The 13,552-nt window shown below is 52.0% G+C and overlaps 6 protein-coding genes; 2 read left to right on the top strand and 4 right to left on the bottom strand.

Moving 5' to 3' along the window:
• Positions 1-345: 345 nt before the first annotated feature.
• RCC_05710 (related to Avl9 protein) lies at positions 346-2,374 on the bottom strand (the record flags this gene model as incomplete). XM_023770976.1 has 4 exons in its annotated part: positions 346-1,124; positions 1,175-1,673; positions 1,721-1,867; positions 1,943-2,374. 4 exons carry the CDS (start codon positions 2,372-2,374, stop codon positions 346-348), a joined length of 1,857 nt encoding a protein of 618 aa, XP_023626744.1.
• A 318-nt stretch (positions 2,375-2,692) lies between these two features.
• Positions 2,693-3,751, bottom strand: RCC_05711 (probable electron transfer flavoprotein alpha chain precursor; the record flags this gene model as incomplete). The annotated part of the gene is made up of 1 exon (XM_023770977.1): positions 2,693-3,751. One exon carries the CDS (start codon positions 3,749-3,751, stop codon positions 2,693-2,695), a length of 1,059 nt encoding a protein of 352 aa, XP_023626745.1.
• A 416-nt stretch (positions 3,752-4,167) lies between these two features.
• RCC_05712 (Mitogen-activated protein kinase Hog1) lies at positions 4,168-5,714 on the bottom strand (the record flags this gene model as incomplete). XM_023770978.1 has 9 exons in its annotated part: positions 4,168-4,190; positions 4,250-4,308; positions 4,360-4,622; positions 4,679-5,035; positions 5,085-5,184; positions 5,237-5,410; positions 5,469-5,516; positions 5,574-5,625; positions 5,684-5,714. The coding sequence occupies 9 exons, from the start codon at positions 5,712-5,714 to the stop codon at positions 4,168-4,170; spliced, it is 1,107 nt and encodes a 368-aa protein (XP_023626746.1).
• Positions 5,715-6,259: 545 nt separating this feature from the next.
• RCC_05713 (uncharacterized protein) lies at positions 6,260-6,700 on the top strand (the record flags this gene model as incomplete). The annotated part of the gene is made up of 1 exon (XM_023770979.1): positions 6,260-6,700. The coding sequence occupies one exon, from the start codon at positions 6,260-6,262 to the stop codon at positions 6,698-6,700; it is 441 nt and encodes a 146-aa protein (XP_023626747.1).
• Positions 6,701-8,842: 2,142 nt separating this feature from the next.
• On the bottom strand, positions 8,843-10,595 carry RCC_05714 (related to cytochrome P450 67; the record flags this gene model as incomplete). XM_023770980.1 has 2 exons in its annotated part: positions 8,843-9,488; positions 9,547-10,595. The coding sequence occupies 2 exons, from the start codon at positions 10,593-10,595 to the stop codon at positions 8,843-8,845; spliced, it is 1,695 nt and encodes a 564-aa protein (XP_023626748.1).
• A 1,390-nt stretch (positions 10,596-11,985) lies between these two features.
• RCC_05715 (uncharacterized protein) lies at positions 11,986-12,984 on the top strand (the record flags this gene model as incomplete). XM_023770981.1 has 3 exons in its annotated part: positions 11,986-12,082; positions 12,139-12,597; positions 12,758-12,984. 3 exons carry the CDS (start codon positions 11,986-11,988, stop codon positions 12,982-12,984), a joined length of 783 nt encoding a protein of 260 aa, XP_023626749.1.
• Positions 12,985-13,552: the final 568 nt, after the last annotated feature.

Below are 13,552 nucleotides of genomic sequence, written 5' to 3' on the forward strand. Positions count from 1 at the left end.
CCACAGCAAAAGCATGTATTACCCCAACCCTAACCCTAGCGCAGAGTAGTAGATGAGAGGGGGTACTAGAAAATGTTCGTTCGGAATGAAAATGTGGAGGCGGAAAGAATTTTCGGAGAAAGGAGGGGGGGGGGGGGGGGTTCTTTCAAGAGGTCCGTGATTTTTAATCAAATTGTGATTTTCTTAATCAAGTATTTCCCTTCCCAGAATGCTTTTTCAGGAGGGGTAAACGCGTGTCATGATGTGTGTTATGCGACTCGCTCTTGATGTCAAGATACCGTGCCATGATGCATTATGTGCCTCACTCTTGAGGTCAAGCATATCCTGATGAAGAGACCTACATATTCAAGCCTCACGAGTACTCGTAGGCACAATCTCCTCCTTCCCCTCAGATTTGACCTCAGACTTGACCTCACTGACACTCCCAGCAGCAACCTCCGAACTCCCATCTCCAGCTGCGGGTGAAGTAGCCGCACGACCCGCCCACGCAGTCTTCCGCTTCTCAGCAGCCCAAGATCCCCACGAGCTGAAATATGCACCCGCTCTCTGACCAGCAGCAGCAACACTCGCCTGCGCTTGTTGCATATCTGGCTTGGCGAATCTACTACCCTGGGCAGCCTTGTCGACGGGCGGATTGGCAGCAGCAGCTATTCTCGCTTCTTCTGACTTTTGTCGTTGCGCTTCTCTCATGACTTCGATGTCGGCCCACACTTTGTTGAAAGCCGATGTCACCTGTGTTCTTCCATCGGCCAATCTCTTCCCTACTACATCGCGGGTTTGGTTAAAACGCTCGTCTAAATGTAGTTCCGAGACTTGGGTTGCTAGACGACGTTGGACGTCTTCGATGGTCAGGCCTCCTGCGCATGGATGACGAGGTTCTACAATATCGAAGAGGTGGCTGTCGGTTGTGCGATTCCAAAGGCCGTAGTTCTCCGAGTGCTGCCATGCTTCGATGAAGGTGTTTGAGAAGTCGGAAGATGGGTCGCCCTCCACATCTGACAAGAGGGTCTTTGTGTCTCCAGATTTTTGATCGGCTAGGTACTGGTGGTACTTGGTTGATGAAAGTAGAGCAATGATGTATTCTTCAAACTGGAGACGAATGAACTCCTCGCTCCCAGCATAGCCTGCGGGTTATCAGAGTCGATTACGTTGAAACTGCAGACATTAAACTGACCATGAGTGCTTGGCCGAGAAGGATCATTCTCATCCCAAGTATCGTTAACAGCTTGTGTGAGAAAGTCAATCCATCTTCGGTCGGCCGTTGTCAAAGACAACGCGGACTTGAGACTTGGCGTAAGAATGGTCATGGCGTTCTCGTCAAGATTGAGGAGTAAATCACAATAGCGCTCCTTCTGTGAAAGGAGGAGACTGTTTGTGCTGCCGACCACATAACTCTTAGTCTCCTGGTCGGTGATGAGGTCTAGCTGCTGGAGCGGTGTGTATGGGCCGAACATTGCACCTTTTCCAAACAGCTGCAGTGGTAGTCCAACGTATGCGAGAAGAGAAGTCCGGTCACTGGTGCGGACGCTATTGGGTATTGTGCGAGTCTGAGCATAGTGGTCCATTTGAGGATCAGCACAATCTCCCAGATTTCGTACCAGACCTGGTATTAGAGATATGAGGGAGAATTGGACCTGACAGAGACGCTCACAATGAGAGCCAAAGAAGAGTATCTGCAAGAGTCAGTCATGTGAACAAACCCACCTCTATGTTGACCCACCTTCTTCTGCAGCAGCAAGCACTTCAACAGCACCAGAGTTGTCCATTTAAACGTGTGCAGCAGCTCCCTCAAACTGAGACCAAAGAACTGATCTCTATCATCCACATCATGACTGGTGCCCTCCTTGGCCAAGCTCTCTTGAAAGCGCTAAAAGCCTCACCTATTAGCACATATCCCCCTACACAACTTCCGTGGTCGGTTGGTATTATGCCACTGACCCACCTGCAGGATTTCTATATCTCGAAAGTCTTTCTGAGCGAACCAGGCTCTCGTCACCACACTCAGTCGCTCCCTCAGTGCACTGAAACTCTGTGGTCGATCCGTAATCGCCACGACGGCCTTTTGCACGGCGGATCGCGTCACTTCTGGAGGGCGAAAGAGCAGCTCAGAGCTATCGATCTGATGCATACAGCTTATCCCAAAAACTGAAGTCGCGACAGTCTCGCCTTGGCCTGTGGCTTTGTGCACCAGACTGAAGTAGCTGAACTCTTCCTCTGATTGATGGGCTCCGTCAGGCAAAGCCATGTATGGAATGAGTCCCCAGTCATTTTGCGCGGCCGGATCGATCCCATCTTCGGCACCTATCCACTCTTGGATCTCTGGACCTTTGTGATGGTGAAAGTCGACGATGCAGAGGAGTGGTTGGAAGGTCATGGCGACGATGGCGAGGTCGGCTCACAGGTTCTGGCGGCCGAAGTGGAAGATCTCATGCTTCGAGTTGCATATCGAGGGGTGGTTCGCAGGTGGTGGTGTTTGGATGCATCCAACACACGGATGATCGATGATCGAGGTACAGAATACCGGCGTATGCTTGCAACAAGCTTGGGACAAAGCTACGCTAGATTTATGATCGACTTCTTGGCCGCCGGAGCCAGCTGCTGCATCAACAAAGCACGAGAACATCYGATACAATACGAATTTGACGATGAAATTAATGACGAGTGGGATTGTTCAAGTGTTCGATTTGTGGTTTCACGCGCTGTTGAGCTTCTCAGTAAGCTCGGGTACCTTTTCGAACAAATCACCCACAAGTCCCACGTCCGCGACCTGGAAAATAGGCGCGTCGGGGTCCTTGTTGATCGCTGCAATGACCTTGGAGTCCTTCATTCCCGCCAAATGCTGAATGGCACCCGAGATACCCGCGCAGAGATATAGCTGAGGAGCCACATTCTTCCCCGTTTGCCCAACTTGCAGACTGTTATCCGCAAAGCCAGAGTCCACCGCCGCACGACTGGCGCCGATGGCCGCACCGAGTGCGTCTGCGAGCGGGGGCATGAGACGGTCGAATTCCTCCTTTGACTTCAATCCTCGCCCTCCACTGACCACCTTCTCCGCCGATGCAAGCTCGGGGCGATCGCTCTTCGCAAGATCCTCACTAACCCACTGTGTTGGGCATTCGGCCTTGGGATCTGTTCCCTCCTCTGTGCTAGCGCTGCCACCCTCCGCTGCTCCAGATGCAAAAGCGGTTCCTCGAACGGTGACAATCTTCGGGTTGTCCGCGCTTTGAACAGTCAAAATGGCGTTTCCAGCATAGATGGGGCGAACAAAGGTGTCTTCTCCTTGAATCTCGGTAATGTCTGAAATCTGCTGGACGTCCATCATTGCYGCCACTCTGGGAAGTAAGCCCTTGCCAAATGCTGAATGTCCCGCCATGACATGTGTGTATCCACCCTTTTTGATGTTCTCCACGAGCAGCGGGGCCCAGTTCTCCGCCAGGCCACGGTCATAGTCGCCATTCTCCACGTAGATGATCTTCTCCAATCCTTCAACCTTGGCGGCTTCGTCGGCCACGGCTTTGATGTTGGATCCAGCCAAGAAGCCATGGACGCTGCCTCCCATCTTCATTGCGGCGGTGACAGAGGCGAGCGAGGACATGTTCAGCTTGCCATCCCGCTGCTCCAGGATGGCCAATGTGGACGCCAGTCTTCGGATGGCGGCATCGCGGGAGAGAGTGCGGACGGGCGTCGCTCGATTTTGGCGGAGGCAGGTCGCTGCTTGCCTGAGGAGGCCAGTCCGTATGGGAACCACCATGCTTGCGAGTGGCGATGTGATGTTCGGAAGTACGAGTTCGAGAGTTAGTACGACCTGCATTCCATGCATAGGTACGATCTTCGGCTTTACCGAGGCCCCCGCGCAGATCATCACGGAAACATGCACATGACAAGGTAATAGATAGACATCCTCAAATCCGTGTCATGATAAACAATCCTTTTGTTGCGAGCAGCATTGAGCGTATAATATAATCTGCAAAGTGCCATTTCCCTGACCAGCTGTCTGCCGCTCGCTGGCGTTCTAGCAGCTGGTTCTGTAGCCTGTGCTGCTGCACATATCCTCCGTCTCTGATCAATCCGGCTATGCTTCAGTCCTGAGAAGCCCGGGTGTCTCTTGGTCCCCATAATCACTGTTGCCGTCATACCACTAGCCCATCAAAACGTTTCGTCGTTCCATCATGCTGCCAACGCGCCGCTGTCTGGGTGTCGAGAAATGTAAGCGCTCCGCCGTAGAGAGACCATGTCCATCAAAACTTACTTTGATCCTCGCCATTGTTGGCCGAGTCCACGTTGTGGTAGTCGAGGATTTCAGAGTACCTAGTTGCCTCCTGTCAGCCCTTGTTGGCGCAGTCGTCTTTTAGCGCATACATCATGATCTTCCATGTGTCGACAGGCAGGTCGGCATCGTTGAAGGACCAGTCAAACTTCTCCTCTGCTTCAGGTTCGTCGGTCGGGTCGTGGTAGGGCGACAGATATGGATCCGCCAGCGCCTCGCCCGCCTTGACGCGTTTCCGTGGGTCAAAGACAAGCATACGCTCGAGGAGTTCAATAGCTTGAGGATCGGCGTGCTTGAACTTGTTCTTTAGCGGTTGACGTTCGCGTTTCGGCAGCGACTGCACGAATCTGAGGGTCTGCGGGGATGATCGTTAGTGTCGTCCGCTTCATCGAATCGTTGTAATTTGCTCACGTTCTCGCTGCAGATGGTCGAAATAACATCATCTGGTGGCGTGCCCAACAGCTCGGTGATGATGGAGAACTGATTGACGTGATCCTTGCCTGGGAAAAGTGGCTTGCCCTCGAGCATTTCCGCAAAGATGCATCCAGCACTCCAAATGTCGACCTCGACGTCATACTTTTGCCAGGTCAACATGATCTCAGGCGCTCTGTAGTAACGTGTGGAGACATAGCCGGTCATCTGAGGGTCCTGAATACGCGCAAGACCAAAGTCGCAAATCTTAAGGTCACAGTTCTCGTTGACAAGGATGTTCGAGGGCTTCAAATCACGGTGCACGACACCGGCAGAGTGGACGTATTTCAAGCCGCGCTATGTTGGTCAGAATGTGATCACGCGAGCAATGAGCACTCGCACTCACCAAGATCTGGTAGAGGAAGTACTGGATGAACTGCTTCTCAAGTGGTCGGGAGGTCAGAAGACGGTGAAGATCCGTACCAAGCAGCTCAGTCACGAAATAGCTGTGAGCAATGGTAAGCCATGTTTGTGGAGAGTGCGAATTCACCAACATACATATCCTCCAGCGGCGAGATGAAGATGTCGCTGAGACTGATCACGTTTTCGTGTTTGAGGTGCTTGAGCAACTTAAGCTCACGGTATGTCCGCTTGGAGAGAACTGGCGTGCTGAAGGGCTTCATGATCTTCTTGACAGCCACGGCCTGGCCAGTGAGCTGGTCCTTGGCGGAGCTGTGTCTCTGGTCAGTTGAAAGTGTCTCTGCCCATCCACACCACATCTTTTACGCACCATACGAGCCCAAAAGCCCCCATGCCCACAGGCTGCAAGTCCGAGTATCTGTGCGGGCGTTAGCCCAGTGTCTCAACCTCTTCCTCCATCTCTTGCTCCCGCCACGGCGAGGTTGCGTTTTTATCCACTTGCCTGCTGGTGATCTCGAACGTGGTGSCTGCATGGAGGATTAGCACACGGTGATCGCGGCCAAGAGCTTGTCATCACTGTCATACCGAAAATCTGCGCTCTCACGAATTCAGCCATGTTGTAGTATGCGCGCCGGTGGCGGGGAGATAGCTGGAAGGGCGAGAGTGGAAGAGACGAGCTCGCGGAAGGTGATGCCGGTGTGCGGATGGGGTGGTCGGCAGCAAATTCGCGTCTTGTCGGACGGAGGTGGAATTGGTGTCGGGTTGAGAATGGTCGCGGGGTGGTCGAGAAGTGGAAGATGCTCAGTTGTCGTGCTAGTCGTTCCGTTCCGTGGGGCTACTCGTCCACTCAAAAGATGTCGTGGGTGGAGGAAAGTGGAAGGCGCCTTGTGGAAAGTAGGCCGCGGAATCTCCCTCGACTTCTCACTTCACTTAGGCTTCACTTCACTCGAAAGTCGCTCCTGCTCACAAGCGCCGTAACTTCTTAGTGGCTGGACTCGTTATGTTTGATGTTGTTGCGACGATCTTCGATATTCCGATATCCGATTACGGGCCGTTTCCACTTTCCACCGTTTCCACTGCCTATTCTGTCCAACAAACAGCTGATCGTTCTCTCACCACGAAGCCAGCAGCGGCCAGGAAAGAAGGACCACTATCGCAGAGATGCYTGCCATCCCGCCAAATGACGAGTTTCCCCGGGCTCATGCCGGCTTCAGCGGGCAGGCATACTCCGTACGTACACCTTTGCTGTCACATCGCGCGTCTACCGCAATTGTGCCAGAAGAAAAATACCAATCACACGGCCTGCGTGTCAGTGGGGTTTTTACCCTCTCTGCCTTGTGGCCTCTCGAGCGGGACCTGTCTGCAGAGTGCAAACGCGGAACATTCGATGAGGCTGCAATGCGTGAACTGCTCGGAGTCAAGACCGCTTCCGGCGGCGGGAAACACGCAAAGCCCGATCAACCTTCCCACGGCCCACGGGCAGTTCGTCCTACTTTACTCCGTAAGGTATACCCCAGCACCCGCCTCGCTTATACCTACGCTTGCAACAGAAACGCCGAATTTTCCAATGATGTCACTCTGATCTGCTTCATGGCTGTTTAGCGAGGCGACTGATGAGAATTTTCGAAACTGGCTGTATAGCGTTGCTGTGAAACAAAGGTCCCACAGACCAGCAGAGTCCTCTCGAGCAGCCAGGTATCAGTGCGTTGGCAGCGAATCATTTCTCTGAGAACCTGGCCTGGCCGTGGCGGACCTTTTGGTGTTTAGTGAACAGGATTACAGCAGGWATGACATACGATGCAGGGATACGCTGTGGTGATCCGATGATGCTGCTGGTTCAAATGCTTATCTGTCATCACATGCCGCTTCTCCTGAACCTGACCCAAGGCCCTTCATTAGTACCAACGACGACGTGGCCGTCTTCTTGTTGCTTCCGAAAAGCGACGACGCTATTGAGAGCTTCAGTGGGAATCTTATGGCTTTCTTCACTTACCTCATTGATAATGAGGGTGACGCTGGCAGCCAGTATTTTACTACGCTTGCAGCTGGGATATATATGGGTGACGTTGTTTTACACGATTGCTCTTACTACTTGATTAGGGGATGTCGATGAAGTTTGGAGGCAAGCAATGAACGTTTTCTTCTTTATCTTTCTCCCTCCATGTCATTCATTCCATGCATTCATTGACCGCAGCGAGATTTGCATTTTGCTCATAGGATGGCTATCTACTGCCCATTAACTACAGCGGCTTTATCCTCGCCGCCTTGGTATTTCTTCCCCTATCGTGGAGTATTCCATCACTACGATTATGAGTATAGCATGTTGTCGACTAGTACTTCAGCCTTTATGAGGACATGTATTACGGAACATCGACAACGCCACCGTAATCGAAGCGGACTCAACTCACCACTTGATCAAGCGCTTAAGACTACTCCGACAAACACAGCCCTTCTACAACCAGCATTATAGATGCCAGAACGATCTTCGTGGCCTTCAATTGCTCGCAATCGTGCAACCCAAATCGCTTGTCGAAAAGATCAGACATGAACAAGCCAAAGCCAGAGCTGTTCGGAAGGAGCTTGTCGAAGAACTTGCCAATGAGACGAAAACAAGTGCGTTGACGAAAGTTTTGGAGACTCATATTGCGGTAATGAATGCGTGCAATCGGACATATCGGGGAGGCTGCTTGGATGGGCAGAAGTGAGTGGAATGGAAGGTTGGGAATGAAAGGAATGAGAATTGGGAGACCTTGATCATTCTATGAACATTATTTCACTTTCTTTGAGCATCTGACTTGTGATGTACGAGTAGTAGACTGTATCTAGGGAGTCTCCTCTCTCCCAGAATTTTCCATTCCCCTATACCCACCCTTCAGCAGAAAGGGGCGGAAAGACTCACTCGCGCATGAAAAACACCCCGCCAATGATTCAGCAGCATCACAGCCATAGGCGCAACTCTTACGAGCAGCAGTCTGCGAATCGCTGGATCTGGATCTGGCTTCTAAACATCCCACACAAGCTTCACCGCGAAGCTTCCAGCGACGTACGAGATAAGTCCGTCTTATAGAATCTGACCCATGCTTATGATACATTCGAGTTTCTTTTTCTTGCCGGATGCGAATTGGCGCGTCATGGCAGACTTGTCGAGTATAGAGAATACTCCTCTTTCCATTCGCGAACCGGTTGAGTTTCGTGGTTTGCTATTTGCATGTCGCTGGAGTACATATCTGCTGTATGAAACCTATTCAGCAGGTCAGTCATGTATCTTTACGAGCGTCGGGTTATGAGAAGTAAGACATACTAGGTAGGCCTTGTCATTTTGTGATTTAGATGGAGGTGGGAGAGAAGGAAGGAAGAACGAAAAGTGCACATTGTAACCTTAAAGGTACCTGCGGAAAAGTGTTCGCCAAGCCGTGAATTCCCATGCTTAATCTTTTGCTTTCCAATATGCTCACTCAGAATGACCATTCCGCGACTCCGGGGAACATGTACATGTAGCTGAGAAGTCCGTAGTCTGCCGTACAGCGTTGTATGCTCAGGAATACTTAGTAAATCAAGCAAGAGTATCAACCAGCTCAGTGGCTTAGTAAGTGGACTCCTGGTCTATGGTCCCCAGAGTAGGTAAGATACGAAGGTAGCCTAGCGATGGCGGACCTTTGGTGAACAGGAATGACATACCTTCGATACAGAGATACGCTGTGGTGACCCGGTAATGATGATGCTGTATCACCCGCTCATGTTCTCTCACATGCTTCTTCTCCTGAAATCCACCCAGGGCCCTTGGTTCCAACTCATGAACCAGTCTAGCAGCTGATACTCTTCTTTCCTTCTCCTCCCCCGTTTAATATCCTCCTTCAAAAACTCGCTCACATACTGCTCTGCACTAACTCGCATATCGAAGTCCCAAACCATCCTGGCAATGGCAATACAGAGTTCCATATACACCAAAGGTTTGCCCAGACAGCCTCGGTGTCCAAGCGAAAAGGGATTCCAGACGGCCATCAGGGCGTCTTTGTCTTGTTTGTGCGCCTCCTCGCCCTCTGCCACAGGTAGCCAGCGGGAAGGGTCGAACGTAAAGGGATCCGTTACAAATTCTTCATGATGATGAATGGCGTAGATGGGTACGCCAACATCTATCCCTGCTGGCAAGTCCACTCCTAAAGCTGGGATCGCTAGGCCTCCTGGGAGAACTTCTCGAGGAAGAATTCCTCCGACTGGTGGGGTCATTCGCATCGTTTCGTCTATGCAAGCGCGAAGGTAGGTGCAGGATTGCATTTTGCTGCCCGTGACAATTTCATCGGCGGAAGAGAATGCGCCTCTGACTTCTTGCTCCAGACGGCGGAGAGTGTGAGTGTTATGAAGCAGATAATAAAGAACGGCCGACAGGGTTCTGCGACACGTTTGTTGTGTCAGTAAGACATTTCCAACGCAGCAACATCAAGACTCACGTGGAAGTTGTGTCGCTACCAGCGACGATCAACGTGTTTGCTTCCATCCACAACTCAGCCATGGGCATTCCCTCGCCAGTTTCCGGATCTTTAGCATGAAGCAGGAAGGAAAAGATATCACGACGGCCAGACTCCATTGATGGACTACCAGGCTGACCAAAACCACCTTCCTTTGTCCTCTCCATGACCTGCTTCTTACCAAACGCGAGGTATTGACAACGATCTAGATAGAGCCCTCTCAATAAGGGAAACACCTTTTCCAGTCCAGTGTAGAGCAACGTAGGCATAGCAGCAACGACGTAATTTCTCCTCGCCGCCCTTCCCAGCAAGTATATCCCACGTCTATTCTCTGCTCTCTTGAGCGTGTTGAAAGATCGACCGAAAACCAAGTCTCCCATGATATCGAAGACGAGCCAATTAGACCAACTCGCCATATCCATGGGCAAACTCCAGCCTTGCTTCTCGCCGCTCGTGCTTGAGGAAGCCTGTTTGGTCGCTTCTCCGATCCGGTCGACCAGGTCTTCTACATGTCCAACAACATACTGTTCGAAACCTCTCAGCGCAGAGTCCGCAAAGGCCTGGCCCATGATCCGGCGTTTGCGGGCATGATGCTGCCTTTCCGTTGCGAGCAAAGTAGAAATGGCCTGTGGTGCTGCTCGGAAGCATTTGTAGAACTCTGACTTTTGCACATTCGCTCCATGGGCGTAGATGACCTTCAACGCTGCTGGGTCATTGATTGAGAGGGAATTTGGCGAGAATCGCACTATCGTGCCGTATTGCTTGTGTAAGTGATAGAAGAGGATATGTTTGTCGCCGATATATGCGTGGTACACATCATATAATCGTGTGAGTCGTCCGAGTAAAGGTCCGGGATATGATGCCAAGGGGTGGAAGTAGAGTTGGTATATGATGTAACTTGTTATGGCCGCGAGGATGGCGGCCAGCAGTGCGACTATTGAACTGTACCGCAAAGACCCCGTGCAAAAGTCCACCACGCTGTGTATGTGGTCCTGTGCCATGTCCTGGTACATCTCGTGTACCCGGTCCATGATGGGATCTGAAGAGATTTGCAGACCAAAACTGAGGAAGCTGCAAAGAACGAGTGTAGCAGCCGAGGAAAAGCAGAGATCTCCTCTCCGCAGATATACACGGACCTACCAGGTCGCTTCAGGTAGGGTGTCTATCCCGCCTCAGCCTCAAGCCTTGTGTGAGAGTGAGTGGTGTACAAGCCAAGCTCCACAGGATTCGCGTCACGTGTCGCGCCATGTCTAGTTCTACCTGACTGTTCAGCTCGGCCATTCGTCGACGAGGTCAATAAGTTGTAAAGACGCAATTCGGTTCCGTTGATCAGTGGTCGGTGCCGAGTGTCGCTGTCCACATCTCCTCCCCATCATCATCATGGAAGGATTGTTTACTCGCAATGCGTCGAGAATCCACGAATGCGATCGACGACGGACGCAGACGGAGATGGCGGGGAGGCGTGAGAGTTGGGCGGAATCTCGCGTTCGTATTCGTGGCGATTCGTCTTAGGCGTGCATTACATGTAGCAGAGGTCGATGACTTCTGTTGCAACTGTATCAAGTGTAAAAGGTGATTGATCAATGAAGAAGCGGTCTGCAAACAATATATGCGCCTGCACGTGCAGTGGCCGTTGGGGAGCCGAAGAATGTGAGCCGAAATACCTACCTACCTTAGCACAGCAAAAATCACATCGCGGGATGATTCTGACGATGATGGAACAACACGACATCAGATGAGGAACTCTCGGTGAAGATGCGCCCACGTCGTAGACCGAACCGCTTCGTTGACATCCACAATGTTGTTCAAACACAACAGCATCAAGTGCGTACCGCTCTTGGAGGATCCGTGGGACTCCAACACCCACCTCCAAAGGAAAGCACACCAACGACCGTGACGATAACTTCTCGACGATCTATGTGACAAGCAGCAGCTCACTCAGACGGTAGCGACGTCGAAAAGTTACTTCGGCCGAATACTCTTGATACGGTGGTTGGCAGTGAGTTCAACTTGGAAGCATACTGTGCTCCACCTCCTTCATCAGCCATCGTCGCACACACACCGTGAAACCGGGGTGAAATGTTTGCTCCAAATTGGTGACCTATCATCTGCATGCCTCCGTCTCGCACAGAAGAAATCCATCACACACCCACTCCAGTCATTCGAGCCATCATCCCACTTGATGTTGTACTCGTGGAGCAAATCGTATCCCGCACTCCGTCGTACCGATGAGCAGCATGTATGACAGCCGATCAACTTGCGCCGTCTACAAAGCAAAGCGTTGGTCTGGCCTCTGCATTCCCGGTTTTCTTACACTTCTCAATTCCATTGAGCGCGTGACCTGCAACAAACCTTACCTTGTCTTTACGTTGTGACACGAACTTGTCTTCTCTCTTCAAGGGCCGCAAACAGCAAGCCGATATGATGGGTCCAATGATGGATCCCCAGTACTATCAGATGATGAGTCTGATGGGTGGCGGCAATGGCATGATGCCGGGTCGTAGAGCCATGGGATATGGTATGTTGAAGATCGACCCTCGCGTGCAGATGACACTCTCTGAAACGATTCTGCAGGAGCAGCACAGGGACCTGGTGGGATGCCTTTTATGCATAATATGAATTTTCTGAGAATGGCTCCTCATGGCATGCAAGGTTCTCCGTATGGTGCAGGGAGATATCCATATCCTCACGGAATGGGAGCAAGTCCTCTGGGCAACATGGGAGGGCCGCTGAGTATGACGGGTGGCGGATGCTCAAGCACCRTGGGAGGGCCGTTGAGTATGGCTGGTGGTGGTGGTATGGGAATGGGTGGAGGCTACGGCGAAGGTGGAGAGTTGGGCTTCGCGAATCGTGGCATGGGGATGGCGGGCAACACAGGAGGAATGCCGCCGGGCTGGTGGGACATGATGATGGGTCTCGAAGATGAAGAGGACGACGATGATGCGTATTGGGATGAGGAAGGCGAAATGGAAGACCCCTTCACGTCTTACCGCAAGAGTCAGCGTGGGAGGAGGAATGGTCAGGGCTTTGGCGGTATGTTTCTCTCTCTATCCCGCACTTGCCCTACTAAGTGACTGCAAGCTGGTATTCGATTGGACTGCAGTCTTGGTCTTGACTTTCATATCGGAAGGGGAAATCAAAGGCGCAAGAGAACTTGGGGATGGAAGTGAGCTGTGCTGATTGTTGAACGCAGGTGGTGTGAGCGAATTTGGCATGGGAGGGGACCTCAGTGTTGGAGGCTTTGGGACGAGTGGTATGGGTGGCCGTCATTCACGAAGATTGGGCGACGGCCGGCAATTTGGTGGCGGCATCAACTGTGGCGCTGTCATGCCAAGAGGAATGGGTATGGGCATGGGTATGGGTGTTATGGGTGGGTACGGGGGGCATCGGAGAGGAATGATGCCAGGGCGATGCTTTTAAAACAGGCGGATTGCTGCTTTCACATGAGATGGACCGAATTTTGCCGGCCATGTACATTTCGTTGTCACATTCCCTGGGTGTCGGGGATTTTGCCGTCGTGTCGAGGCACATCTGATTGCCACGTGCGGGTGAGCACTAGGCAGATTGACGGCGACGGTGCTGCTTCCAGCGATCCGTGCGCGCGGGGAATTGTACCTGGTCGAGGGCTTCGGGCTGTGTGACGAACTGCTCCTCGTCGAAGATATTCTACCAGGGCACTCCAAGTGGAGTATTGATTACTGTATTGCTCCTTCTGGGAGTAAGCAATGTCGGTTTCCCTCCCGATGGCGATGCGGGAGGGGAAACGACAGATGAATGTCGGAAAGTCTCCCTCCGGCCCGGATTTGTAGAGGTTCGGCCACTTCAAACATGTAGCTTTTTTGACTGCCGTTCATAGCCAGCAGACGGTCCATGAATGGATGCCTGTACTCGTTGGAATCGTTGATCTGATCAGTTTGTGTGCCCTAAGGCTTAGCAAAGTAGTAGGTAATTAGTCCTGGGAGGCACATGCCATCCTCTCCGGATGTCG

This window comes from Ramularia collo-cygni, assembly GCF_900074925.1.
Source record: "Ramularia collo-cygni strain URUG2 genome assembly, contig: RCC_scaffold08, whole genome shotgun sequence".
Lineage (NCBI taxonomy): Eukaryota > Fungi > Ascomycota > Dothideomycetes > Mycosphaerellales > Mycosphaerellaceae > Ramularia > Ramularia collo-cygni.